Genomic DNA, 25,767 nt, shown 5'->3' with positions numbered 1-25,767 from the left:
TCTGTTATCTCCCAGTCTCCTTTCTGCTTACCTAAACCCTGAATTTGTTGAATACAATCAGTAGTGGAGAGTGGTGTTTTAAAAAATCAAATCAATATATTGACTATATATCATTACTATTAAAACATTACCCAAATTGATTTTTATGTAAATGGAAACTTTCAAATCAATGTATGCATTGAATTTAATTAAAATGATGCTGTTTTTATTTAGGCTGAACTAGAAGCTTTTGAAAACAGACTGAAGGGTCGTCGGAAGAAGAACAGGAAAAGAGATGAAGTGGCAGTTGAGCTATCACTATGGCAAAAACATAAATATTATCTCATTTCAGTGTGTGGAGTTGTGGTTGTGGTGTTTGCCTGGTACATCACCCATGATGTCAATTAAAAAAAGTTTTGATCTTTTAATGTAACTCAGATTGGATTTAGATAAGTTGTTAAATTTGAAATATTAGAAAATGTATATTATAGAACATGATATATATTTACATTCATCTCTGTATTCTCTCAGCTGTTGTTAGAAGGACAGAATGTTAAACTTTATCTTAATTAGTATACTAGAAAGGGCAGTATAATACTGTTTAAAGTGAAGGCATGACTGAAACTAAAATATTTCATAAGGCTTAGCTAGAGGCAGAGTAACATGTGTTTTTGTTCATTGGGCTTCCTTGTACTTAGTTTTTTCATTTAATAATTCAAACCAACACTTTAAAAAATAATTCAGATGAGACTGAGCCATATCTGCAGTAAGATAAATATTTCTTAATGTTTTGGTTACTTATGATAGAGTACTTTTCTTGATACTGTTAACTTTGTGCTTTTTTAAAAAAGTGATTCTCTAACAGACCTCTTAAATTGTGACATGAAGGTATGTAATTAGATTTCAGAAGTTGGTTTATTAGTGAGGAATTTTTATCAATAAATGTCATGGGGCGTGTTCTTCAGAATATATAGTTATTTTCAACAAATGCCAGGCTAGATTCCTCACATGTGGCTATTTCTTATGTAAGAAGCTTTTAACTGAAGTTGGCATGTTTCGTAAAACTTGCGTGTCTTTTAAAAATAATAAAAGGAAGATGAGTATTTATGAAGAATATGTGCTGACAACAGGGCTTATGAGCTCTATGTACTTTAATCTCGTTTCTCCTTACCACAATCTTAAATAGATTTCAGCTGAAAATAATCAGTTCTTATGAAAACAAATAGAGAAATATCAGTAAGTCAAATCTGTTTGAATTATAATTCCTTTCAAATAGTTTTGCTATTTAATTTGTATGATTAATGTTTTCATTAAAATTTTTGATACCAAATTTGTAATCTAGAATATTTATTATTAGCTAAAATATTCAGGAGCCTATAATTTTAAGTTAGGCATTAGTGTCAATGTATGAAATTCTAATACTTCATGTGGAAGACAGTCATTGATGGATACCTAAAAGTATCTAAAAAGTAGATATGTTTTTTTTATTATTATATTTTTATTATTATTACACTTCAAGTTTTAGGGTACATGTGCACAACATGCAGGTTTGTTACATATGTATACATGTGCCATGTTGGTGTGCTGCACCCATTAACTTGTCATTTAGCATTAGCTATATCTCCAAATGCTATCCCTCCCCCCTCCCCCCACCCCACAACAGTCCCCGGTGTGTGATGTTTTCCTTCCTGTGTCCATGTGTTCTCATTGTTCAATTCCTACCTATGAGTGAGAACATGCGGTGTTTGGTTTTTTGTCCTTGTGATAGTTTGCTGAGAATGATGGTTTCAGCTTCATCCATGTCCCTACAAAGGACATGAACTCATCGTTTTTTATGGCTGCATAGTATTCCATGGTGTATATGTGCCACATTTTCTTAATCCAGTCTATCATTGTTGGACATTTGGGTTGGTTCCAAGTCTTTGCTATTGAGAATAGTGCCACAATAAACATACGTGTGCATGTGTCTTTATAGCAGCATGATTTATAATCCTTTGGGTGTATACCCAGTAATGGGATGGCTGGGTCAAATGGTATTTCTAGTTCTAGATCCCTGAGGAATCGCCACACCAACTTCCACAATGGTTGAACTAGTTTATAGTCCCACCAACAGTGTAAGAGTGTTCCTCTTTCTGCACATCCTCTCCAGCACCTGTTGTTCCCTGACTTTTTAATGATCGCTATTCTAACTGGTGTGAGATGGTATCTCATTGTGGTTTTGATTTGCATTTCTCTGATGGCCAGTGATGATGAGCATTTTTTCACGTTTTTTGGCTGCATAAATGTCTTCTTTTGAGAAGTGTCTGTTCATGTCCTTCGCCCACTTTTTGATGGGGTTGTTTGTTTTTTTCTTGTAAATTTGTTTGAGTTCTTTTTAGATTCTGGATATTAGCCCTTTGTCAGATGAGTAGGTTGCAAAAATTTTCTCCCATTTTGTAGGTTGCCTGTTCACTGTGATGGTAGTTTCTTTTGCTGTGCAGAAGCTCTTTAGTTTAATGAGATCCCATTTGTCAATTTTGGCTTTTGGTGTTTTAGACATGAAGTCCTTGCCCATGCCTATGTCCTGAATGGTATTGCCTAGGTTTTCTTCTAGGGTTTTTATGGTTTTAGGTCTAACATGTAAGTCTTTAATCCATCTTGAATCAATTTTTGTATAAGGTGTAAGGAAGGGATCCAGTTTTAGCTTTCTACATATGGCTAGCCAGTTTTCCCAGCACTATTTATTAAATAGGGAATCCTTTCCCGATTTCTTGTTTTTGTCAGGTTTGTCAAAGATAAGATAGTTGTAGATATGCGGCATTATTTCTGAGGGCTCTGTTCTGTTCCATTGGTCTATATCTCTGTTTTGGTACCAGTACCATGCTGTTTTGGTTACTGTAGCCTTGTAGTGTAGTTTAAAGTCAGGTAGTGTGATGCCTCCAGCTTTGTTCTTTTGGCTTAGGATTGACTTGGCAATGAGGGCTCTTTTTTGGTTCCATATGAACTTTAAAGTAGTTTTTTCCAATTCTGTGAAGAAAGTCATTGGTAGCTTGATGGGGATGGCATTGAATCTATAAATTACCTTGGGCAGTATGGCCATTTTCACAATATTGATTCTTCCTACCCATGAGCATGGAATGTTCTTCCATTTGTTTGTATCCTCTTTTATTTCAATGAGCAGTGGTTTGTAGTTCTCCTTGGAGAGGTCCTTCACATCCCTTGTAAGTTGGATTCCTAGGTATTTTATTCTCTTTGAAGCAATTGTGAATGGGAGTTCACTCATGTTTTGGCTCTCTGTTTGTCTGTTATTAGTGTATAAGAATGCTTGTGATTTTTGCACATTGATTTTGTATCTGAGACTTTGCTGAAGTTGCTTATCAGCTTAAGGAGATTTTGGGCTGAGATGATGGGGTTTTCTAGATATACAATCATGTCATCTGCAAACAGGGACAATTTGACTTCCTCTTTTCCTAATTGAATGCCCTTTATTTCCTTCTCCTGCCTGATTGCGGAAGTAGGAAGGAGGATTTTAAAATTATGCTGGATCTAATTCAAAATTTAGTGTCATATTCTTTTTTTTTTTTTTTTTTTTTGAGACAGAATCTTGCTCTGTTGCCCAGGCTGGAGTGCAGTGGCGTGATCTCAGTTCACTGCAACCTCTGCCTTCCAGGTTCAAGTGATTCTTGTGCTTCAGCCTCCCAAGTAGCTAGGATTATAGGCATGTGCCACCAAGCCCAGCTAATTTTTTTTGTTGTTGTTGTTTTTGTTTTTTTTTGTATTTTTAGTAGAGATGGGGTTTCACCACGTTGGCCAGGCTGGTCTCGAACTCCTAGCCTCAAGTGGTCTGCTCACTTCATCCTCCCAAAGTGCTGGGATTACAGGCATGAGCCTCTGCGCCTGGCCCTAAGTATTAGCTGGTGTCCAGAATTAAAGGACAGTCATTCCTTTCTTCGTGGGTGTTTTGATTTTAGAATTGTTAACCTTTCCCAGTGGTAGAATTACAGGGTTGGCATTTCAGAAGCTCTAAATCGGATACACTACACTCAAGTTATTACCTGTACTAACTAAAAGTTGAGTGTTAAGGGAACAACCGGGTGTCTACGTGGAAAGTCATTTCCATCTATGTCAGAATCTTGGCCTATTAAGTGAACATGAAACCTAGTTCATATCTGTTGTTTGTAGGGCTTCGGTACTAGCTAAATTGTTTTTCCTAATTTGGGGAAAAGAATTTAGGAGCAGAGGAAGGAGACTGAATGAATGATATATGAAGTTGTTTGTTGTTTTTTCATCTTTTTGGCTAGCTCAGAGTGTAACTTATTTACCCAAAGTCACACAACTATTCCTTCACTTATTCAGTCAACAGATGTGTTTCCTATATGTCAGGAACTTTCTGTGTTCTGGAGATAACGGTGATCTTTCCTCCTATATTGTTGCTAAGGCACAGACAAGCACAGGTAGGTAATAGACATAAAAAAATGAACGTGATTTTATGTGTGGTAAGTGGTATTCAAGAAAATAAGAGGAATGGTATAGAATGTGGTGGAAGTAGGGGATACAAGGACACTGGCTAATTTAAAATGGGAAAATCCCTCTGAGATGAGGATATTAGAGCTGTGACCTGAATGACCTCCATTTGAAGATCAGCGAAAAATCTATATGAGAGAAAGCAGTAAGTACAAAGTCCCCAGTTTGGGAAATGCTTGGCACACCTGAGGAGCAGAAAGAAGGGCTGGTGTGGCTGGAGCCTAATGAAATTTAAATTGAGAGGAGGATGTGTCTAGGCCAGTTTATGTCATGCTTGATAGACCAGGGTAAGAAATTTGAATTGTATTTGAGTTGCAATGGACAGCATTGGAAGGCTTTAAACAAGGAAGAGACTTTTTTTTAAAGACCGCTGGCTACGATATAGAGAAAAGACTGTAATGATGCAGAGACAAGTTAAGTTTTATCTAAGTAGTTATACTGATTTGTTCTGAGGGAAATAAAGTAATGCATATTGTCCTTTTAGCTTCAATCTGAGCGAATTAGAGAAGGAATGGAAAAAGTTACCAAATAGCCACTAACAATGGCCTAAGATTGTGAATGTGGTGGTCTTGTTTTCCTCCTTACTTGTGGCATTAACAAAGTGTATTAGCTTCCTATTTGAAATCTGTGGAATATGTATATTGAAATCTTTAGAGTTTTTTGGTTTAAATGCTTTTCGGAATTGACAAACTGTTTGTTTTTCAGTTAATTTCACATCTAAATTAAATGAAAACAATCCCAAATAAGTATAATTGCTACTGAAATTGTCAAAGGAATTTTACTGAGGCAAAGCAGTGAAAACATTTGCCTTCTATAAAGAAGTAATGATGCTTGAACTTAATGGCTATGAAGGTTAAAAATTTTAAATACAGATTAATCTCTGTGCTAGTGTTTAGAGAGAGATGACATATAAGAATTTTTTGGCTCTTCATGTTATTTTAAATGCTCATGAGTAATACCAGAAACAGGCTTTATATGGAAATAGATATACTATTTAAGACAAAATTTGAAGAGATTTATTTTAAAGTGTTCCATTTCTCTGTGAGAAATATTTTTTTTCTTTGCCTAGATACCTGGCACAGTGATGAACTTAATAGAAGATTCTGTCCTCACTATGCATATGGTCTGTGTTGTGGGTTCTTCCACATAAGCAAACAGGTGAAGATTAAGCCAGGCCACCCACCCATGTGGGGGATCTAGCCCACCGCCAAGGGTGACTTTTAGGGTGCTTGGGCCTCATCCATCCTTTTATAATCAAGATTATTAAAACAATGGGAGATGCTGTATGCTGATCTCCAGAAGAACAAAGAATTAGTTGGGTGTTAAACCAAGAACACTAAAAATGCAGCAGTAGCCAAAATTGCTGTGACCAGGTATAGGACAGTAAAGGGAAGGCTGTAAAAAGAACCTCTGAGGATCCAGGTGACTCTAGCTGTTAATGTCTGTCTGTCCTTGGATATTGGGAACTGAAGCAGATGTCTAAGCTGTAGAGCTAGAGTTGACATGAGATAGCTCTGTCTCTTCTTGGGTCTGTGGAAGTTGCAGTCTTTATCGAGTGGCAGTGATTAGACCACTCTAAGACCCAAGGCTTATGAGGCTGGGGAGCTTCCAGGGTGAGGAAGAAGCAAAGTACTGGCTACTACCTCCTAGAAAAGACGCGAGAATTTGGGAGTGGTGGGAGGAACTGAGAGACCCTGTGATCTCCAGCAACTTAAAGAGACAAGCAAGACCAGGTGTCCACCTGGGAAGCCATTTTTACGTATTTTAGAATCTTGGCTTATTGAACAAGCTCAGGTCTATTGCTTACTAAGCTTCTGTTCTTGCTAAGTTTCCAATTAGTAATTTAAGTCGTGCTGTGAAGGATTGCATGCAGTTTGAAACTCCACAGTCCAGATTCATTTGAGTTAACACCTCTGTATCCCATATATGTATTCTCTTAATACATCACCTAATATTTCCAAAGCCCCCCCGGTCACTTTCATCTGGTCATCCTCTATCTTCTCACAATACTTTTTCCTCATAGCACTAAATAGTACCTGTCCTCATATTAAGTGTCTGTTTATTATCTGCCTCCTTCCCTGGAATGTAAGCTTCATGAGGGCAGGAGTGCAGTTTTGTTTATTACTGTAACCTCAGAGTAGAGAAGCCTGGCCACATAGTAGATGCTAGTATTCGTTTCCTAGGGCTGCTGTAATGGATACCATACATGAGTGACTTAAAACAACAGAAATTTATTCTTTCACAGTTTAGGTGGCCAGAAGTCCCAAACCAAGATATAACAAATTATATCTGCAAAGCCTTTATTTCCACAGAACCACATTCTGAGGTTCTGGGTGGACATTAATTTGGCAGGGAGTAGTGGGGGGACACTAACCTACTACAGTGCTCAGTAAATATTTATTGGGTGAATGAAAATTCAGAGTGTATTCTAAGCTGTAGACCCCTTGGATGTTTTCATCACAGTCTTCTCTTAATAATTGCTACAGAACATAAGGATTAGTTTGTGGTCCCAGATTTTTTGGGCTCCAATTCTGCTTCTACCACTTTCTACTTGTGAGCTCTTAGGCAAGCTATTTAACTTTGTAAGCCTCAGTTTCTTCTGTAAAATGGTGACAATAAGAAATAACAGTAAGTGCCCAATAAGTTTTAACTATTATTATGTGTCTATAGCTATTTTAAAGCACTTTCTATATGTAATCCTCATAACAACATATTAGGTGAGCCTATTACACTTCTCATTTTATGACAAAGGAAACTAGATTTGTTTCAAGAATGAAAAACCTAGAAAATTATATGTCACTTTATGAAGTGCCTGGCACATAGTACATAGAACAGCTTAGCTACAATAATATAGATATGTGACTTTACCTCATAACTTTAAGACATCTCAAATTGATTCACAAATCAGAAAAAAAATCTGAGGCATCAGATGTGAGGTGAGGTGAGGTGAGGCATCTCAGTTTTTGCACATATGGTTACTGTTATTGAGGGAGCTCCATGTCATTGAGGGAGCTCCATGTCATTGAGGGAGGACTGGGTGGGATGCTGGCCAAAGGTAGGGGCATATTTAGGCAGTGAAATTGCAGTTATGGGACCCCTCTGTAGCACTAGATGTGTGAGAGGACTAAAAATAAAATTCCTTTGAAATTTCTTACGGGGTCATATATTACCTCCTTCCCAATGACTACTGTGGTATATTAGAGTAGGGGATTGATGTCCCAGAAATATTGTGTACATCAAACAGAAGATCTACACAAATTGTTTTATCAGATACTGAATATATCAATGGGCTAGAGTGTATTATAGTACATATGGGTATGTTGTTTTCCCCCTTTTGACTAAATAAACTCTCCCCTCTCTGCAACAGGTAAATTTCCAGTTTACCTTTTTCTTGCTGTTTTTAAGTTTTTTTATTTTGAAGGCTTTGCATCTTTATATCTCAGCTGAAAATACTACATTCTAACTCCCCAAAGCTATACTCACATTATTTGCAAGTATTTTTTCATAGTTTACATGTTTGTGTATTTGTTTAATACATTCCACAAGACTGAAAGTCTTGGTGAGGGCAGGAACTCTGTCTAGGTTGTTCATCTGGCAGCCAGCAAACCCAAAATAAGTATTAGTTGAATGAATAGCTAAATAGATGAGCCATGGGGTAGCATATCTGTTTTAGCTACTGCTTGCCTGTTGTCATCCTGTCATGCTGCTTGCTTCTCCGTGATCTCTTCTTGTTCTTAAATTGTCTTCAGTTGTAGTACTAAGTACTAATTTGATCTGTAATGTGATATGTGACTAAACTTTGCTCTGTAAAATCACCGTTTCCTGAGGTATATTCAATACCTTTAATTTTTCCATAAATCTCTTCAAGGTTTGTGTGTGTTTTCTTTTAAATTATCTAACTAGTTGGATGTATGCTTGAAGTGCTAGACAATAAAAGTTTCAATAGGCTAGAAATGTTTCTTTTTGTAAAATTATTTTAAGAAACTAGATGATGGTTGTCACTTGAAGCTGAAATGCAAATGTAGCTAGTTTTTTTTAAAGAATAATTCAAATAGGTCATTAAAGATTACTATGAGCACACTGCATATTCAAATCAGTTTGAATATGTTTTGAGACTTCTAATAGTTTATGATTCTTGACATTTTAAAAGTTTATTATAAAGAATATAAAACATCTTTACCCTCATTTTTTATGTCATTACCTTCATGCAAAGAATACCTCAGGTATTAATTCTGGTGCTGTTGGTAACTAGAACTGGTTGGGTTTTCTTGCTAAAAGGAAGTTTAAAAAATGTTTATTTTACACCATTAATGCAATTAGCTTTAGTTCTCAGAGGAACTAAAAGTGGAAAAGTGAGGGAGACTGATCGACCCTATCTCAAATCCACTGACGTAGCTACTTTAATTTCATAGTCCCTGTAGCACCTCCACCGGAGGGCAGAAAGTGGAAGAGAAAGAAGATGAAATAGAAACTTGTACTTGGCCTCAGAATGCCTGTAGAAACCTTAGCAATTGAATCCAGCCCTTATGTTATAGGCTGAGTTAACTGTGGCCCAGAAAGACTGTGATTTGCTCACAGTTCTTGATTCCCAGACTGGCACTGCGGTGATGGTGTGTGATGAGGTAGTATCTTAGTAAGAACACAATCCAGAAGTCACTGCCTCAGGGGAATCCCAGCTCAGCTTCTTGCTAGCTTGCGTAGGCTGGTTACTTCAGCTCCCTGAATCTGCTTTCTTATGTCTAAAATAAAAATAATAGCTTCTTCCTCAGAGTAGTTGGTGGAACTAAAAGAATACATGTAAAGTGCTTAGTATGACACCTGCCACATAATATGAACTGAATTATTGTGAATTATGATAAATTTGTCAGATACTGGTTTACAAATCGGATGTTAGAATAACATGGAATCAGTGTTTCAGTCATTTTACTATACATATGCAATATTTTCTACATTTGATCTCACTTCAGAAACAAAATACTGCCCCCCCCATTTTACAAATGCATATTTTTTTCTCAGCAATAATGTTCAAGAACAAGTGCTTGGCCCATATTTTGTTGTCTTTACATGGCTTTCTTTAAATAATGGGGATGGATTTATTCAATAACCTCATGAGTAATTTTCAAAATTTCCATTAAGATCTTGATTGAAATTGGATGAAAAATCATTTCTAAGAAAAACCCAATGAAGTGTTTTTCTTTGCCACATTTGACAATTGCCTTGGACTTGGTAAAGTAATCATTACTGTGTTGAGTACCTCCAGTGCCCTCCTTGACGCTGCCTTAGAAAAGGTAGCTGCTTTTGAATGACAGGCAGGAATTTGTTCGCCTTTTAGGTTCAGCCTGTAGGTGCCCTCCGCAGGAAATCAGGAACTAGGGTTTTGGAAGCAGTCAGGGTGGGGTTCTCCCTTGTCCCTGCAGCCTCAGCAAAGACTCAGGCAGTCTGGCAAAAGCAGTTTCTTCAGCATACCTAACAGAACGCAAGTTTCCATATGCATGATGCAAATAATGCCCTCCAAACGTTAAACCTTTTTTGAGATAAACTTGTTCTTTAATTGCCAGCGCCTGCAGTTAATTTTGATTGGCTACACTCTGGTTAAAAGAAAATGCTTTCGATGTGATATGGCAAATTTGGAGAAAAGTAACTCTTTTGCTCCCAACCACTCTTCCACAACTTAATCGTCCTGTCCTTTTCTGCTGCCCTCGTGGAGTGTAAGTTTTTGAGGGAGACCAGCAGAAACTGACTTTCCATATGCCCCTGAAGAATAACTTCTTTGAATGCAAAGAGGTGGGGACACGGAGGATCTGTCATTACGGGTTATTATGGGTGGGACCCAGAGACGGGAGTGAAAGGAGGGTGTGGCCCGCGGGTGGGATCTGTAGAGCAGACAAAATATGGGGCCCCTGGCGCTTAAAGTTCAGTTTGTCTCTCTTGAGCTTGGAGAAAATCATCCGTAGTGCCTTCCCGGGGGGCACGTAGAGGAGAGAAAAGCGACCAAGATAAAAGTGGACAGAAGAATAAGCGAGACTTGTTATCCATGAAACAGTCTCCTGCCCTCGCTCCGGAAGAGCGCTACCGCAGAGCCGGGTCCCCGAAGCCGGTAAGATCGATGATTCGCTGTCCTACCGCAGCCAGGTGTGATGGCCTCTTAGTCCCGGTGAATTCAGGGTCAGCCCCTCCCGCCCCCGTCCTCTCCTCCGCCCGATGGGCTCCTTCCCCAGCCGTCGGTGAGCTCCCGCTCTGACAGTCACGCGCTCAGCGCCCTGCGCCCAGTTCCCAGGCGCACGGCCCTGGTCCCGACCACCACCTGGGTCGCCCGGCGTCCGAGACCCTCCCAGGGTCATAGGCAGGGTTTCCTTCAGTGTTCGAGTCGGCTCGATCCGGAGACCCCGGTCTCCATGCCGGGGGTGATGCTACCTTTCCTGCAGAGTCCCTCCTCCGCACGGTGCCCTCCAAGCATCTAGTGGACTTGGCTGCACACTGGCGGCAGGGGAGGCTGCAGGTGGAGCAGCTGGAGCCAGCCCCTCGGGGATCTACAGCTTCCTGTCTGCGCGGGCGTCGCGGGCGCCGGGTGGCTGGAAGGACTGTGCAGCAGTCTTGCCTGCCCCAGACGTAAGCCCCCCCTTCCCCAGCTGCGAGCGCCTAGGTCTCGGTCCCTCCACAGCCCGGGCTCGCGCTTGGTTCCCCGGTCCCCAGTTGGTGCCTGGGGATCACTCGCCCGTCCGAAGTGCTGGCATCCCAGAACTGGCCCTCTTGCAGAGTGCTGGGAACTTGTAGGTCCCTGCGTGCAAACTTTCTCCGGCGTGAACCTGCCTAGGCACAGGAGCGCTGGCCGCCGGGGGCGCAGGCTCTGCGCTGTAGGATTTGGTTGGCTCCGATCCAGCCCTGGGAAGGGGCAGCGTTGGCTCTCGTTCAGGAGGAGAAAGAAAGGGAAGGGCACCACGGACAGTCCCTGGCCTGAGCCCCCAGGAAGAAGGTCTAATTTGCGGCTGCCCCTCTCCTTCGGTGTCATTAGGGCCCCGGAATCCGCTTGCTACCGCGAGGGTCCCAGCTGCTCCGAATCGGGGACCGACCGGTGACGCTAGCTGCAGGCAGAGAGGGCAGGCTGTGCGGGCGGAAGGGAGGTGGTGTCTTGTCGGATCTTACTGGGACCCAGTTCCTGAGCTCCCGTGGCAGGCGCCCCACTCCTGCTACTACCTGCTCGGAGCCAGTGGATGGCAGTGTACGCGCTTTTTGCACGGCTCCCGGTTCCTGGGACCGAGCCCTGGGAGCTCTGACTATGAATTCAGCAGGGAAGCTTCGGGGCTGGGCATTCCCAGGGAAGCTGTTCGAGTAATTCATAAAGTGGAGCTTTCCTCCCGCGGGAAACTTCTGAGAACGATGCGCTGCGAAGACGGACTCCTGTACAAGACTTCGACGACTGACATAGGCACAATTGTGGCTTCTAGTTTTTATTTTAACTTTTTATTTAAAGTAACTTATCGATGGAAGCGAAACTCTGCAAAGGAACGTCAGACCGCTACCAGAAAGGGGGTGAAATCAGGACTTACTGGTGATTATTGTCCAAGGACACATTTAAGCAGATAGTTTTGAAATTAATTTTGGCATAACCCTGAGACAATGAGAAGAAACAATGCATTTATAAAAAGTTATTAAACCATTTTTTTTGTCACAGTCAAAACATTCATTAGCTTGTTTCTATTATTAGGTGCCCAATAGGTTTGTTGTGTGAGATTGTGCTAAAAATTGGTCCTCAGATCCTGGGGCTTGAGAGGTTAGAGGAGGTTCCTGGGGCTTGCGAGGTTAGAAGAGATGTCTGCATAGACTCACGTGTGGGCTTGGCTGACCAGGCAGGTTTTCCATAGAATGCTTTCCAGGACACCAAGAATTTCAATAGGATGAACTATTTTGGGGTTATTTGGGTGTGGAAACACATCAACCTCAAAACCTCAAGATTCTATAAGGCATTTTTTAAGGAGGAGGGGACTCTTTCCAGAAAGTTCCTTTCAGGGTAGGCTTACAGGACCAACGATGAAAGCCTCTGTTAACCTTCCTGTGGGTTAAAAAGACACACCAAGAATTGCTCTATTAACCTCATCAAGCACATATGCAGGTATAGGGACACTTTCTTAAAAGATGCAAAATTCATTCCATCAGAAACCTTCCTCATAATGCTGCAGAAATCACAATAGCAACAGCATAGAAGGCAGGCATCAGTGCTTCCGCATCTTGCATTCCACAACCAGCTGTGGTTTCCTTTTGGAAGGGTCACATTCTCCACCATAGCTTCATGTGGATTTCAGCAGTTGCTAGTTCTATTGACTGGCCAGCCCCTCCGTTGACCTCCCCCACTGTTGGGGGCAGACAGGAAGTTAGAGGAGAAGCTGAGTGGCCCAGGAGCTTCAGAGAGTCACTTTCAAAAGCCTGTACTTTCAAATCTCCATACTGTTAATGAGGTACTCCTTTCCTTATTTTTCCTCTTTTCCGCACTTCTAGCCTCTTTCAACACAAAGACTTGTGGTCTTAGGGTTTCTGAGTGTCTCCACTGCTGGGGTAATAAGAGCTCTCTGAGGAGCAGGAGAGCCGCAACACTGAATTGTTGCTGAGCGTATCTGAGGGGGAAAGGTTTGTTTGACCTGCTACTTCTACCTAATAAGTTATTCAACAAGTATGCATTCATGCATCCTGTTAGCCCCATCACTATTCTTGGCATTCCATTTTGCTGGACCAAATGGAAAATGAGGCTGGCTGGCTAAAGGGTACTGACCTGATACTGGCTGGCTAAACATACTAGGTTCACACTAAACACTCAAGGGATTCCAAGACTTACCTGTTCCTCAGAGTCTACACACTCACATAAAGACACAGACAGACATAATACACTTGTTTGTTTTATGTCTGTTCAGAGAGGGTGGAAATGGCAGACCCCTTAAGAGTAGAAGGTGCTGTAGATGACCTGCCTTGGTGGGAAGAGTAGGAGCTTTGGTGTCAGACCTCTGACTCTGCCCCTTAAGAACCGCAAGGCTCTGGGCAAGTCAAATAATCTTCTTGCTGGGCCTCAGTTTCCTTGGTCAGAAAATGTAGATGGTACTACTGACCACTGGTAAGGACACTGCAGACTGTGGAATATGTACTAGAAGTACTTTATGTAATAGTGGTATATTCCGGTGAAGGTTCCCTAACCTTTTTTTAAAAAACTACTTTATTGAAGTATTGGCGAGCAAAAACCTGTATATATTTAATGTAAACAATGTGATAGGTTTGGAAACAAGTATACATCTATAAAACCATAACCACAATTAATGTCACAAACCTATCCATCATCTTCAAAAGTTCCCTTCTGCCATCTTTATTATTGTTATTATTATTTTGTTATAAGGACACTTGACATAAGATCTACCCACCTAGCAAATTTTTAAGTATAGAATATAGTATTCTTAACTACAGAAGCCATGCTGTGTAGTAGATTTCTAGGACTTATTTATCTTGCATTACTGAAACTTTATACCCTTGGTCCAATACCTCCCCATTTCCTCCTCCTCTGGGAAACCACCATTCCACTCTCTGCTTCTATGAGTTTGACTGTTTTAAGATTCCTCAATTAAGTGGGATCATGTAGTATTTGTCCTTCTGTGTCTGGCTTATTTCACTTAGCATAGTGTCCTCTAGGTTCATCTCTGTTGTCAGAAATGGTAGGATTTGTTTCTTTGTTAAGGCTGAGTAATATTGTACTGTATGTATATATACATACAGTTTATATATACCCCATTTTTCTTTATCCATTCATCTATCAGTGGACATTAGGCTGCTCCTATGTTTTGGCTATTGTGAATAATGCTGCAATGCACATGGGAATGCAGATGTCTTTTCAAGATCCCAATTTTAAATTCTTTGGTTACATATCTAGAAGTGGGATCATATGGTAGTTCTATACTGTATGCTGGTACCATATGCTGGATCATATGATAGTTCTATTTTTAATTTTTTTGAGGAACTTCCATACTCTTTCCCATAATGGTTGCACCAATTTACATTCCCATGAACCATATACAAGAGATGCATTTTCTTGGCATCCAACACTTGTTATCTTTTGTTTTTTGATCACGTTAACAGTGGCAAAGGGCTGAAATCTCTTTGTGGTTTTGATTTGTAATTCTCTGATGATTAGTGATGTTGAGCATCTTTCATATACTTATTGGCCATTTTTATGTCTTCTTTGGAGTAATGTCTATTTAGGTCTTTTTCCCATTTTAAAATCAGGCTATTAGCTTTTTGGCTACTGAATTGAAGGAGTTCCTTATATATGTTGGATATTAATCCTTTATCAGATATATGATTCACAAATATTTTCTCCCACTTTATAGATTGCCTTTTCATTTTGTTGATCATATCGTTTGCTATGCAGAAGCTTTTTAGTTTAGCATAATCTTATTTGGTTATTATTGCTTTTTTTTTTTTTTTGCCTATGCTTTTGGTGTCGTATCCAAGAAATTATTGCCGAGGTCAATGTCAAGACTTTCCCTTATGTTTTCTTTCAGAAATTTTACAGTTTCAGGTCTTATGGTTAAGTCTTTAATCCATTTTAACTTGATTTTTGTGCATGGCATGAGATAAAGGTCCAATGTTATTCTTTTGCATATGTATAGCCAGTTTTCCCAGCACCATTTGTTGAAGACATATCTTTCCTCCATTGTATATTCTTGGCATCCTTGTCAACCATGTATGTATGAGTTTATTTCTGGGATCTCTCTTCTGTTTGGCCATATGGCTGTTTTCATATGAGTACCATACTGTTTTGATTAGTGTAGCTTTGTAATATATTTTGAAATCATGACATATGATACCTCTAGCTTTTTTTTTTCTTGCTCGTAATTGCTTTGGTGATTTGTTTCCTAATCTGTTTTTACTTGAGGATCCAGTGTCATCCTAGACTTGGTGAGAAATGTCTCAAGACTTTTTCCACAGGCAGCTTTCTGTGACTCTAGAGCCATGTGATGCAATGGAGTAGCTCTTAGCCAATTGTGGTTGTTTAAATTTAATCAACATTAAATCAAATTAAAAATTTATTTCTTCAGTCTCCTTGGGCACATTTTAAGTGCTCAGTTATTTTATAAAGCTGGTGGCAACTGTATTGGGCAGCATAGATACATGATCTCCTTCATTGCAGGCTGTTCTCTCTCAGGCAGTTCTAGAGCTTTCTTTTGCTTGAGTGATGATATAAGATTTTAGGATGATAAAAATTTTCCTAGGCCAAGGCACAGTGGCTCACTGGGATTACTGGAGGCTGAGCCAGATGGATCACCTGAGGTCAGGAGTTCGAGACCAGCTTGGCCAACATGGCAAAACACCATCTCTACTAAAAATACAAAAAAATTACCAGGGCGTGATGGCACCTGCCTGTAGTCCCAGCTACTTGGGAGGCTGAGGCAAGAGAATTGCTTAAATCCGGGAGGCAGAGGCTGCAGTGAGCCGAGATCATCCCAGAGCACTCCGGCCTGGGTGATAGAGCGAGACTCCATCTCAAAAAAAAAAAAAAAAATAAAGAAACAAAAGAAAAGAAAAAGTTTTCCTGTAAAGCACCTCTATGTGCTTCTTTTTCTTTTAAGAAGTGGTTTCCTATAGCAGAATCACTTCCGTTTGTTGAGGTCTCTTACATGGCCTAGGCATTTGTTGAATAGTAAATGGCCAGATTGATGTATAAATCACTGACAAGTGAGTATTAGTCACATAATCCTCTGAGTTCTCCCCTTTAGCCTTGATGATTTTGCTTATGTATTGTTCTTTTCCCTCCCTATGAGCTTTACGGCTGATGATTTTCCTGGCTTTACAGCAGAAACTAATACAACAGAAGGAGGCTCTTCTCCCTCCATATGTACTCCTACATGTTGTACCATTTTTTACAAGAATGAAAGCACTATAATACTAAGTACAATGTTTGGGGGAAAGATCCACCAAGTGTTTAATTTAATCAGGCTTAAAAACTAATACTCCACCTCACTATGTAGGACCCCCTCTTGAACTCATCCTCATTTGACAAACTATATATTTTACTTCCATGGCCTTCCTGGTGTGTGTTTCTGTGTGTTCTCTTATTATAAGAACATCAGTCATATTGGATTTAGGCTTCACCCTAATCCAGTATGACCTTGTCCTAACTAACTTCAACTGCAAAGACCCTATATCCAAAGGAAGGACACATTTTGAGGTTCTCGGTGAACATATATTTTGGAGACACTATTCAACCCATTACAGATGCATAGATAGGTCAGTCTTTTCCCTAGCTGGATTTCTTACCCCATGAAGTATATTCTGTTCCTGAGGCTTTACTAAATCTGCTTTGGTGCAAGCACAATCTGTAATGTTTATTATTCTCATGGACAGACGATCATCATGCAGGTTGGGAGATTATGTTCTGCTAATAAGCGCTTTCTACCTGGGTGTGGAACACATGGGATGACTCACCTTGGGACTGCTGAATCAGCTGTTCTTCCCCAAGCCTCTCACTGTCCCCAGTTCTGTCTTCAGTCTCTACCCTTTCTCTTCACTCATAAAGAGCCACAGTCATCCTGGAGCAGTGGCTAGTCTGTTTGCCTCTTTCTTGAGCCTTCTGCATTGGCGTTTGGTCTGCTCTGAGCTCTGCTGAAGGGTGCCCATTAATTATGCCTTCCCTTCTGCCTGCTGGCAGTTGCCCTGATCAGCTCACCTTACAGCAGCTGTTTGCATATTCTCCTGCAATACATTTCTACATGTCCAAACCATCAGAGCTGGTGGTGACAAATGCAGTGTCAATGCTTGATCAGGCTGGTTGAGAATCCAAGATGGTCCTGTAGGTGATCCATCTTGTCATTAATGTCAGTGCTGAAACTCTGTAAGAGGCTCAAGATGACATCTGTGGAGAAGGGCCAGTCGGCCAACAGGCTGGCTTAGGAGCAGGGCAGAAAATATAGAGGCGAGTTGCGAAGACCATTTTGGTGTCTCCAGCTTGTGCTTCCTTAGCCCAGGGTCCCTTCAACCCGTTAACCTTTAGGTTGACAGCACTTGAAGAGTACTTTTTATTTGTAGCACTTTGGGGGAGTTTTAAAGTCCTATGCAGCTACGAAAGTAGGCGTCAGTGTCTCTGAAGCCACAAAAGTGTCATTCTGCTGAAGTGTCATAGAGATTGACAGTACCAGGAAATCTTAATCTGGGACTCCAAGAACCTCCTGAATGGTGAAAAATCTTTTTATGCATAGTTCTGTTTGAATTTTTCTGGTAATAGCACCACAACTTCCCAAGAAGTGAAAGCCATAGCTAGACCTAAATAGCTTTAATGTATGAGAATTCAACTATACAGCCTGGACAAAAAGAATACATTCATCTCCTTATTTAACAAACATTTATGTGACAGGTATATTATTAGGCACTTAGGAGACATCTATGAACAAAACAGGGATTCATGCACTTGTAAAGCTTAGTTTCTAACTAAGCAATAAACCCTAAACCATGAGTGCAGGGAGGAGAGATGAATGTTTAATTAATATGAGTCATTCTATTCAGTGTCCTGGAGTAAGAGCAAAAGATGAGAGAAAGGAATCTGCCATTAGTTTCAGAACCTGGTGCCTTTTATGTGTATCCTTTTTGCAGTTCCACGTGTGATCCTGGGTTTAAAGATTGTGCCATTTTATTCCTTAACCTCAAGCCAATTAATTAATCTGGTACTCAACCGATGAGCCTGTTCCAGCTCTGAAACAAAAAATAAACAAACACCATGTGGGATTTATTGTTGGAAGTTACATTGGTCTCCAATGTGACACTCTCTTAAGGCTTTTCAGGGATTAGTTTGACAGTACATGATTTTCATCTTCATGTGCCTATTTTAGAGCCTTTTTCTGGGAGCAAGATGCTACTTCTCTGTAGTGTGGTTTGGAAATCAAAGCTATATTGTTTTATTTACTATTTCTCTGTCATCCTTTAAAACAGTTTTGTCCAAGTCAAGCATCATCAGAAAGGGGAGTTCAATAAGAAGTTGGTATTAGGTTGCTGAGATTTTACAGAAGTCAGTTAACCTTTTAGATCCTGGTTTACTTGTGTAAAATGAGGTAGTTGGACTATTTACTCTTTCAGGGCCTTTTTCAATCTAAAGGCTATAATTTTTATGTGGCAGCAGAAAATGAGCAGGACACTGTCCCATTTTACTTTATTGTTTCTCTCTTCCCTTTCTGATAGCTGACAAGCTGGTGTGTTTTTTCCTTCCTGACACCAGATGCATGGTATCTTTCCTGACACCACTGCTGCAACTCTCTGACACCAACTGGGTGTCCAATAATTCAACTCAATTCTGACACTATCTACCTGGAGTTAGTGCCAGATCCCACAAGACTGCCCCCACTTTAGATGACAGTTGCAAGTTCTGGGCCACCTACACTTCTGACTGATTGGCCATGAATCAGGGGTTCCTATAACTCCCTCCCTCTTCAGGTTTGATAATTTGCCCTAATGGCTCACAGAACTCAGGACAACACTTAACTCACATTCACTGGTTTATGATAAAGGATACGAATGAACAGCCAGATGAAGAGGTGCCTAGGCCAAGGTCCAGAAGGTCCAGAAGGTCCAGAAGGGTCCTGCCCCAGTAGACATATAATGTTAGCCACAGATGTAATTTTAGATTGTCTAGTAGCTGCACTGAAAAAGCAAAAAGAAACAGATAAATTTGAACTTAATAAGATAGCTTATTTAACTCAACGTATCCAAAATTTCATAATTTTAATATGTAATCAACATAAAAATTAATGAAATATTTTACCTTTTTTTTTTTTTTTTTTTGAGACGGAGTCTCGCTCTGTCACCCAGGCTGGAGTGCAGTGGCGCGATCTCGGCTCACTGCAAGCTCCGCCTCCCGGGTTCACGCTATTCTCCTGCCTCGGCCTCCTGAGTAGCTGGAACTACAGGCGCCCACCACCATGCCCGGCTAATTTTTTGTATTTTTAGTAGAGACGGGGTTTCACCGTGTTAGCCAGGATGGTCTCGATCTCCTGACCTCGTGATCCGTCCGCCTCGGCCTCCCAAAGTGCTGAGATTACAGGCATGAGCCACCGCGCCCGGCCTACCTTTTTTTTTCATAACAAGTCTTTAAATTTCACTACCCTTACAGCATTTCTCCATTCAAATGAGCTACATTGCACATGCTCAATAACGACATGTAGCAAATGTCTGCGGTATGAGAGAGTACAGGGTTATATGGAGTGAGATGGTCTGAACAATGACCCCCGGAATAAACCCACATCTTAATCCCTGAGACCTGTGAATATTATTTTATATGTCAAAATTGTCAAAAGGGACTTTGCAAATGTAATTAAATTAAGGATTTTCAGATGGGGAGATTATCTTGGATTATCTGGGAGGTCCCGATGTGATCACAATGCCCTTAGAAAGTGCAGGAGCTTCTGTCCCCATGGAGTTGGAGTGCTCCCAGAATGTAGATGTGTTCACCAATTCAGAAACTCTAAGCCCTGACACTTAGGGGTTTTTATGGAGATTTTGTTCATCACACAGGCATGAGTATGTGGTTATTAATTCAATGTCTAGCCCTCTCTCCTCCCAGGAGGTTGGGGAGTAGGACTGAAAACTCTAGGCTTCTAATCAAAGTTTGGTTTTTCTGGAGACCAGCCCCTATCCTGAAGCTAGCTAGGGGTTTTCAAGAATCCAAGAATCACCTCGTTAGAACAAAAGTTAGAACAAAAGGTGCTCTTATCACTCATATCATTCAGGATATTCCAAGGGATTTAAGGAGTCCTGTGTCAGGAATTGGGGAAAAAAACAAACACATATTTCTGATTATGCCATAGGAGTGCTGCCTGGGTAAGGGGCATCCTACATGACCTTAGTGTCCACTTCCCTCTTAGTGGGCATTTGCTAATTCTTCTTACAGTGACCCTCTGCCAAAGTGAAAAATTGCCTGTTCAACCCCAAAAGACTGATCAGAGGAAAGCTGGGAGGCAGTGTAAACCACCATAGCTCTGGTTTCTCTGAGGGTATCTACTCTGGCTAGAGGTCAGATCCGAACATCTTACCTATGTATGCAGCTATGGGTGGTGAACAGAACGAGGAGAGACAGTCATTGGTATCAGGGCTCTTCCACCAGATGGCCCAGGATCAAGCTGGGTGCCAGGTGTGCCTCTGGGTGCTGAGGAAGTGTGACACAGGAGAAAATCTTCTTTAAATAACTAGGTGGGAAATATGCCCCTATGCATTCAAAGTTAAGAAATAATTTTTAAAAAAAACATAATAAAAATGTGCTCAGAATAGCAAAGGAGCAGAACTTTAAGGTAGAAAGGGAAAATCGTGAGATCTCTGAAATTTAGGAGGGTTGAAAGTAAAACCACTCAGGAAGTAGAGTGAGCCTGATTAAACCACTAAACCCAAACCAGGAAATCAGCCAGGCAGCCTTGGGTGCAGAGGTGCATAGACATGGGCTCAAGTTCTAGCTTATCACTTACTGACTGGGTGCTCCTCCAGCAAGTTAATTTCCCTTAGGCTCCATTTTCTTCTCTGAAAAGTTGGAATAGTACATCTCTTACAAGGCTGTAATGAGGACTTAATGAAAGAATGTATTAATGAAAATGCTTTATTAGAGTGCATGTTGCTGGATAAATGTATTTTTTTTATTGTTACGCTTATCTAGTTGTGCATATCCCTAATAAAATATCTCTCTTGAATTGAAATCTTAATTGCAGGAATTTAGTGGCTCTCTCTAGAGAAAGAAGAAATGTTGCTTTCAAAGTCTGGGCTCTCTTATAAGTAAGGCAAAAATAAAACAACTGAAAGTTAATGTCACCCTGCCTCCTTTATGGTCTGTAGTAGGACTGCTCCAATAGAAATATAATGTTAGCCACAGATGTAATTTAAAATTGTCTAGTAGCTGCACTTGAAAAAGCAAAAAGAAACAGATGAATTTAATCTTAATAAGATAGCTTATTTAACTCAATATATCCAAAATTTTATAATTTTAATATGTAATCAACATTAAAATTATTAATGAAATCTTTTACTTTTTTTTTCATAACAAGTCTTTAAATTTCACTACCCTTACAGCATTTCTCAGTTCAAATGAGCTGCATTGCAGGTGCTCAATGACAACACATAGCTAGTGTCTATGGCATTAGAGGGTACAGGGCTTTATGGAGCGAGATGTTCCGAACAATGACCCCCTAGATAAACCCACATACTAATCCCTGAGACCTGTGAGTATTATTTTCTGTGTCAAAAGGGACTTTGCAAATGTAATTAAATAAAGGATTTTGAGATGGGGAGATTATCTTGAATTATGTGGGAGGTCCTGATGTGATCACAAAGCCCTTAGAGAGGCAGAAAGGTCAGAATCACATGTGACAATTAGTGATGGTGGATGTAGAGATTGGAGGAGAAATGTGCTTTGAAGATACAGGAAGGGGCCACAAGCCAGGGAATAGACAGCCACTATAAGCTGAAAAAGACACAGATTTTCCCCTGAGAGCCTTCAGAAGGAAGCAGCCTTGATAACACCTTGACTTTAGTCCAGTGAAACTGATTTCAGACTTCCAACCTCCAGAACTACGAGACAATAAATTTGTGTTGCTTTAAACTACTAAGTGTATGGTAATTTGTTACAGCAGCAAGAAGAAACAACTATATAACTGATACACAAATATTCACATCATTTCCAAGCGTGTTTTGTGAAGGTGTTGCCCTGGCTGCAGAGTCTTAGACAATCACAGTTGTTCATCTCAGCTTGTGCTGGGGTAGGCATTTGCAGTCATTCCTAGGGTTTTTGTGCATTACTGCTATCTTCACTTAGCGCTGGGGTCTATTTCTTTCTCTGACCCAATTGCCGCCTTTGATGGCAAAAACTCAGTTGGTGTCTTATCACTGCCCTTAAGGACGAACAGAGGAAGGAGGTTTTCTTATTAGGGTTCAGTGTGCAGCAGAAAAAAGCAATGGTTGGCTGGATTCAGTGGCTCACACCTGTAATCCTAGCACTTTGAGAGGATGAGGCTGGCAGATTGCTGAGGTCAGGAGTTCGAGACCAGTCCGGACAACATGGTGAATCCCTGTCTCTACTAAAAATACAAAAATTGACCAGACATGGTGGCGGGCACCTGTAATCTATTAAGCTAGTTGGCAGGCTGAGGCAGGAGAATCATTTGAGCCTGGGAGGCAGAGGTTGCAGTGAGCCGAGATCACGCCACTGCACTCCAGCCTGGGTGACAGAGTGAGACTCCATCTAAAAAAAAAAAAAAAAAAAAAAGCAGTGGTTTGAAAAAGTTACTGGTGCTTTTTACTATCTGCTCACTTTTTTTTCTGGTAAGTGTAAAAATGTTCTAAAAATAAAGTTATTCATTTAAAAGAATTACTGCAATGTGGGCTTGGTGGGATTCAAGTGTTACTCTTACATCTTTATCTATGAATGTTAGCGAATGTGTGATTAGGCCAGTGATTCTGGAACTTTAGTGTGCATGAGAATTACCTGGAGGGTCTGATCCAACACGGATTGCTGGGTCCCATTGTCAGTTTCTAATTTAACAGGTCTGGGTTGAGACCCAAGAATTCAAGTGTCTAACAAGTCCCAGGTGATGCTAATCAGCTGCAAATAGGTGTGGTGTGGGAAAGCCCGGCAGAATACCTCGCCTGCAAGGGGGACTCCCAGGCCTCACTTCCATGGGGAGGGGCCACATAATTGCCAGGAAAGACTCTGAGGCTGGCTTTCCATCGCTGATCAGGACACTTACAGAGCCTTCCTCCAGCAACAAGTCCAGCAATTGGTTGCTAAGGAACTGGAGAGTCCGCACACAGCCTCTCTTGCTTGGCTCTGTTTTGTGTCTCGCACCCCGAGGCCTGAAGCAGATGACAATTCTGAGCTTCTCAAGTCTCAGTTAAAAATACCTCATTTGCCACAGGCCAGCGGTGTGCTCACATTTCCCAGCTGGAGTGACTCCCTGGACCTGCGGCTGCCCTGGTGGAAAGTCTGTAAGCAGATAACACCAGGTTAAAAATAGCCCTGGGGAGGCCCCTCAAAGCTGTCAACACCCAGCTGCCCACGTTGGGTAAGCAAGGCAGAGTGGGGAGGGATCTTTCAAGCTAGGAATGACTGAAGGACTGTCTGGCTGTGTCCAGTTTCATTCCCTAAAGAGGTTAGGACAAACTTGAGAGTTTAGCATTCTCTTTCCCCTTGGCCTTTGTGGTTTTTTGAATTCAAAATCTAGACTTGGATATACAGCTCTAATCTGGCCTGTGGTGATTTTTATTCTGCCCTCTTCTGCAGAACAATAGAATCATAACCATAGAATTGAGTTTCCACCCTGTTTGAAATTAAAACAAAGAAGGTGAACCTGGGGCATGGCGGCTCATGGCTGTAATCCCAGCACTTTGGGAGGCTGAAGGGAGAGGACTGCTTGAGGCCAGGAGTTTAAGACCAGCCTGGGCAACATACTGAGACTCTGTCTCTACAAAGCAAAAAAAGAATGAAAGAAAAGCTTTTCCTAAGGCATCCTGGTGAGAACGTGAAGTGGCCCCAACAAAGGACCTGCAAGATCTCACCTGGGTGTGCCTTGGTCAGTGGTCTGAGGTGTTTTATGACAAGCTCAGCTTACCTGTTTGGCCTCCTGGTAGCACTGTGTGTGTATTTTTTTTTTCTGTTGTTGTTTAACACTACCTCTATTAACTGAATGCAAATAAGAGGAACAAAAATGCTCTTTGAATAAGAAACATATATTCCTAACAATATTCTCAAATCATTTCATGTCAGCCACTCCTAAAAGTGCTCTTGTATTGTTATTCTTCTTTATATATGCTTTAGGAGAAAAAAGGAGTAAAAAAAACAAAAAAAGGAATAGCATTGATTGCTTTCCATAGATTTCAAAACTTTGGATTTTCCTATTCCTTGCTCCTTGGTGAACAACTGAGTCCTGAATGTGTTCAGTGGACAGAGTAAGGTGGGTTCTAAAGTGTGGGGAGGGACAGCAGCACGTCAGCCACATCAACAAGGACAGGTGGCCAGCAGAGTATGTTGGTGCCCAAGCAGGGTAAGGATGGTGTGTGTGGAGGTCAACCTAAGATGGGGGTCAGGGTCTGAGTAGGAGGAGGAAGGTGTCCATGCATAGGAGAGCCAGGGCAGAATGAGCACGGCGTCTGGGACAGGGTGAGCATGGCGCCCACATGGCAGCTGGGGCTGGGACATGGGAAATTAGTTACAGACTGGGGGATTGATCAAGCAATTAAATGTATTAACAACAAACCAGCTTTCTCTCTGTTGGAAAAGGGGTTAAAAGTATAGAAAGTATAGTAGATCTGGACCTCTGTGATATGGGATTGAAACTGGAGATATGTGTATAAATGTCTGGTTTTCAATGTGTAAAGATAGATATAGAAATAAATACAGAGGCCTATGTGTATGTGTACATATGTGAATGCACACACAATATAAATACATTTTTCCATATAGCTCTTTCTGCTGAGAGAAACTGGGAACACCACCACCCCAGGAACAATGAGCACATCCTATGCATACCAAGGGGCCCTCAGATCTTGTTTTTTAAATGTCATTTTCTACAAAAAGGAACCAGGATCCTTGGAGAAATGGCTGATTCCAAGGGTGATGCAAGGCTAGTACCAGATGAATTCAAAGCATCTTGTTCCAAAAAGCAAGAAAATGCTCAAAGAATGATGGGGCATGTCACAAGGACACAGCAGCCAGCTTTAATGAACTCCCATTGGCCAAATGGAGGGCAAATTGAGGATCTAAGTAAATTATGATAGTAACAAATTATAAACCATTGAATGAAATAGGAAAACAATAGTCCATGCTTATGTAAGTGAATAAAAAAAGAAATGGGGCCGGGCACGGTGGCTCACGCCTGTAATCCCAGCACTTTGGGAGGCCGAGGCGGACAGATCATGAGGTCAAGAGATTGAGACCATCCTGGCCTATATGGTGAAGCCCGTCTCTACTAAAAATACAGAAATTAGCCGGGCATGTTGGCACGCGCCTGTAGTCCCAGCTACTTAGGAGGCTGAGGCAGGAGAATCGCTTGAACCCGGGAGGCGGAGGTTGCAGTGAGCCAATATCGCACCACTGCACTCCAGCCTGGCATCGGAGAGAGACTGCCTCTCAAAAAAAAAAAAAGAAATGGAAAGTTTGAAGAGATGGTATATTAACATGGTTTCAAAGTACCTCACCACAAAATAATGTTACAATGGGGAGGCTTGACCCATCCCAACAGTATCATGTGATGGTTATGACTGTCATCAATAAAAGGACAAATTGATAGGATT

The 25,767-nt window shown here is 41.0% G+C and overlaps 2 protein-coding genes and 1 long non-coding RNA gene across 14 annotated transcripts in view; 2 read left to right on the top strand and 1 right to left on the bottom strand.

Moving 5' to 3' along the window:
* The window catches only part of NFXL1 (nuclear transcription factor, X-box binding like 1), a 68,013-nt gene extending 66,704 nt beyond the window's left edge, over positions 1 to 1,309 (top strand). For all 5 annotated transcript variants that reach the window (XM_019025860.4, XM_055385568.2, XM_055385564.2 and 2 more), the window contains one exon: positions 214 to 1,309. In XM_019025860.4, the coding sequence (XP_018881405.2) occupies positions 214 to 387 (174 nt within the window). In that variant the 3' untranslated portion in view covers positions 388 to 1,309. The remainder of the gene's footprint in view (positions 1 to 213) is intronic.
* Positions 1 to 17,105, bottom strand: part of LOC134758318 (uncharacterized) — a 66,004-nt gene extending 48,899 nt beyond the window's left edge. Inside the window, exon 1 of the long non-coding RNA XR_010133376.1 lies at positions 16,942 to 17,105. This is a non-coding gene — a long non-coding RNA (uncharacterized lncRNA). The remainder of the gene's footprint in view (positions 1 to 16,941) is intronic.
* The window catches only part of CORIN (corin, serine peptidase), a 244,941-nt gene continuing 229,253 nt past the window's right edge, over positions 10,080 to 25,767 (top strand). For 3 of the 8 annotated variants that reach the window (XM_055385560.2, XM_055385559.2, XM_055385557.2), the window contains exon 1: positions 10,080 to 10,579. In XM_055385560.2, coding sequence (XP_055241535.2) covers positions 10,517 to 10,579 — 63 coding nt within the window. In that variant the 5' untranslated portion in view covers positions 10,080 to 10,516. Of the gene's footprint in view, positions 10,580 to 10,913; positions 11,092 to 25,767 lie in introns of those variants that run through there. The other 5 variants (XM_019025855.4, XM_055385558.2, XM_004038637.5 and 2 more) reach the window with 3 other exon arrangements.

The sequence above is a fragment of the Gorilla gorilla genome, chromosome 3 (genome assembly GCF_029281585.2).
Source record: "Gorilla gorilla gorilla isolate KB3781 chromosome 3, NHGRI_mGorGor1-v2.1_pri, whole genome shotgun sequence".
Taxonomy (NCBI): Eukaryota; Metazoa; Chordata; class Mammalia; order Primates; family Hominidae; genus Gorilla; species Gorilla gorilla.
The sequence above is the reverse complement of the archived record's forward strand: the minus strand, read 5'-3'. Positions and strand labels throughout refer to the sequence as shown.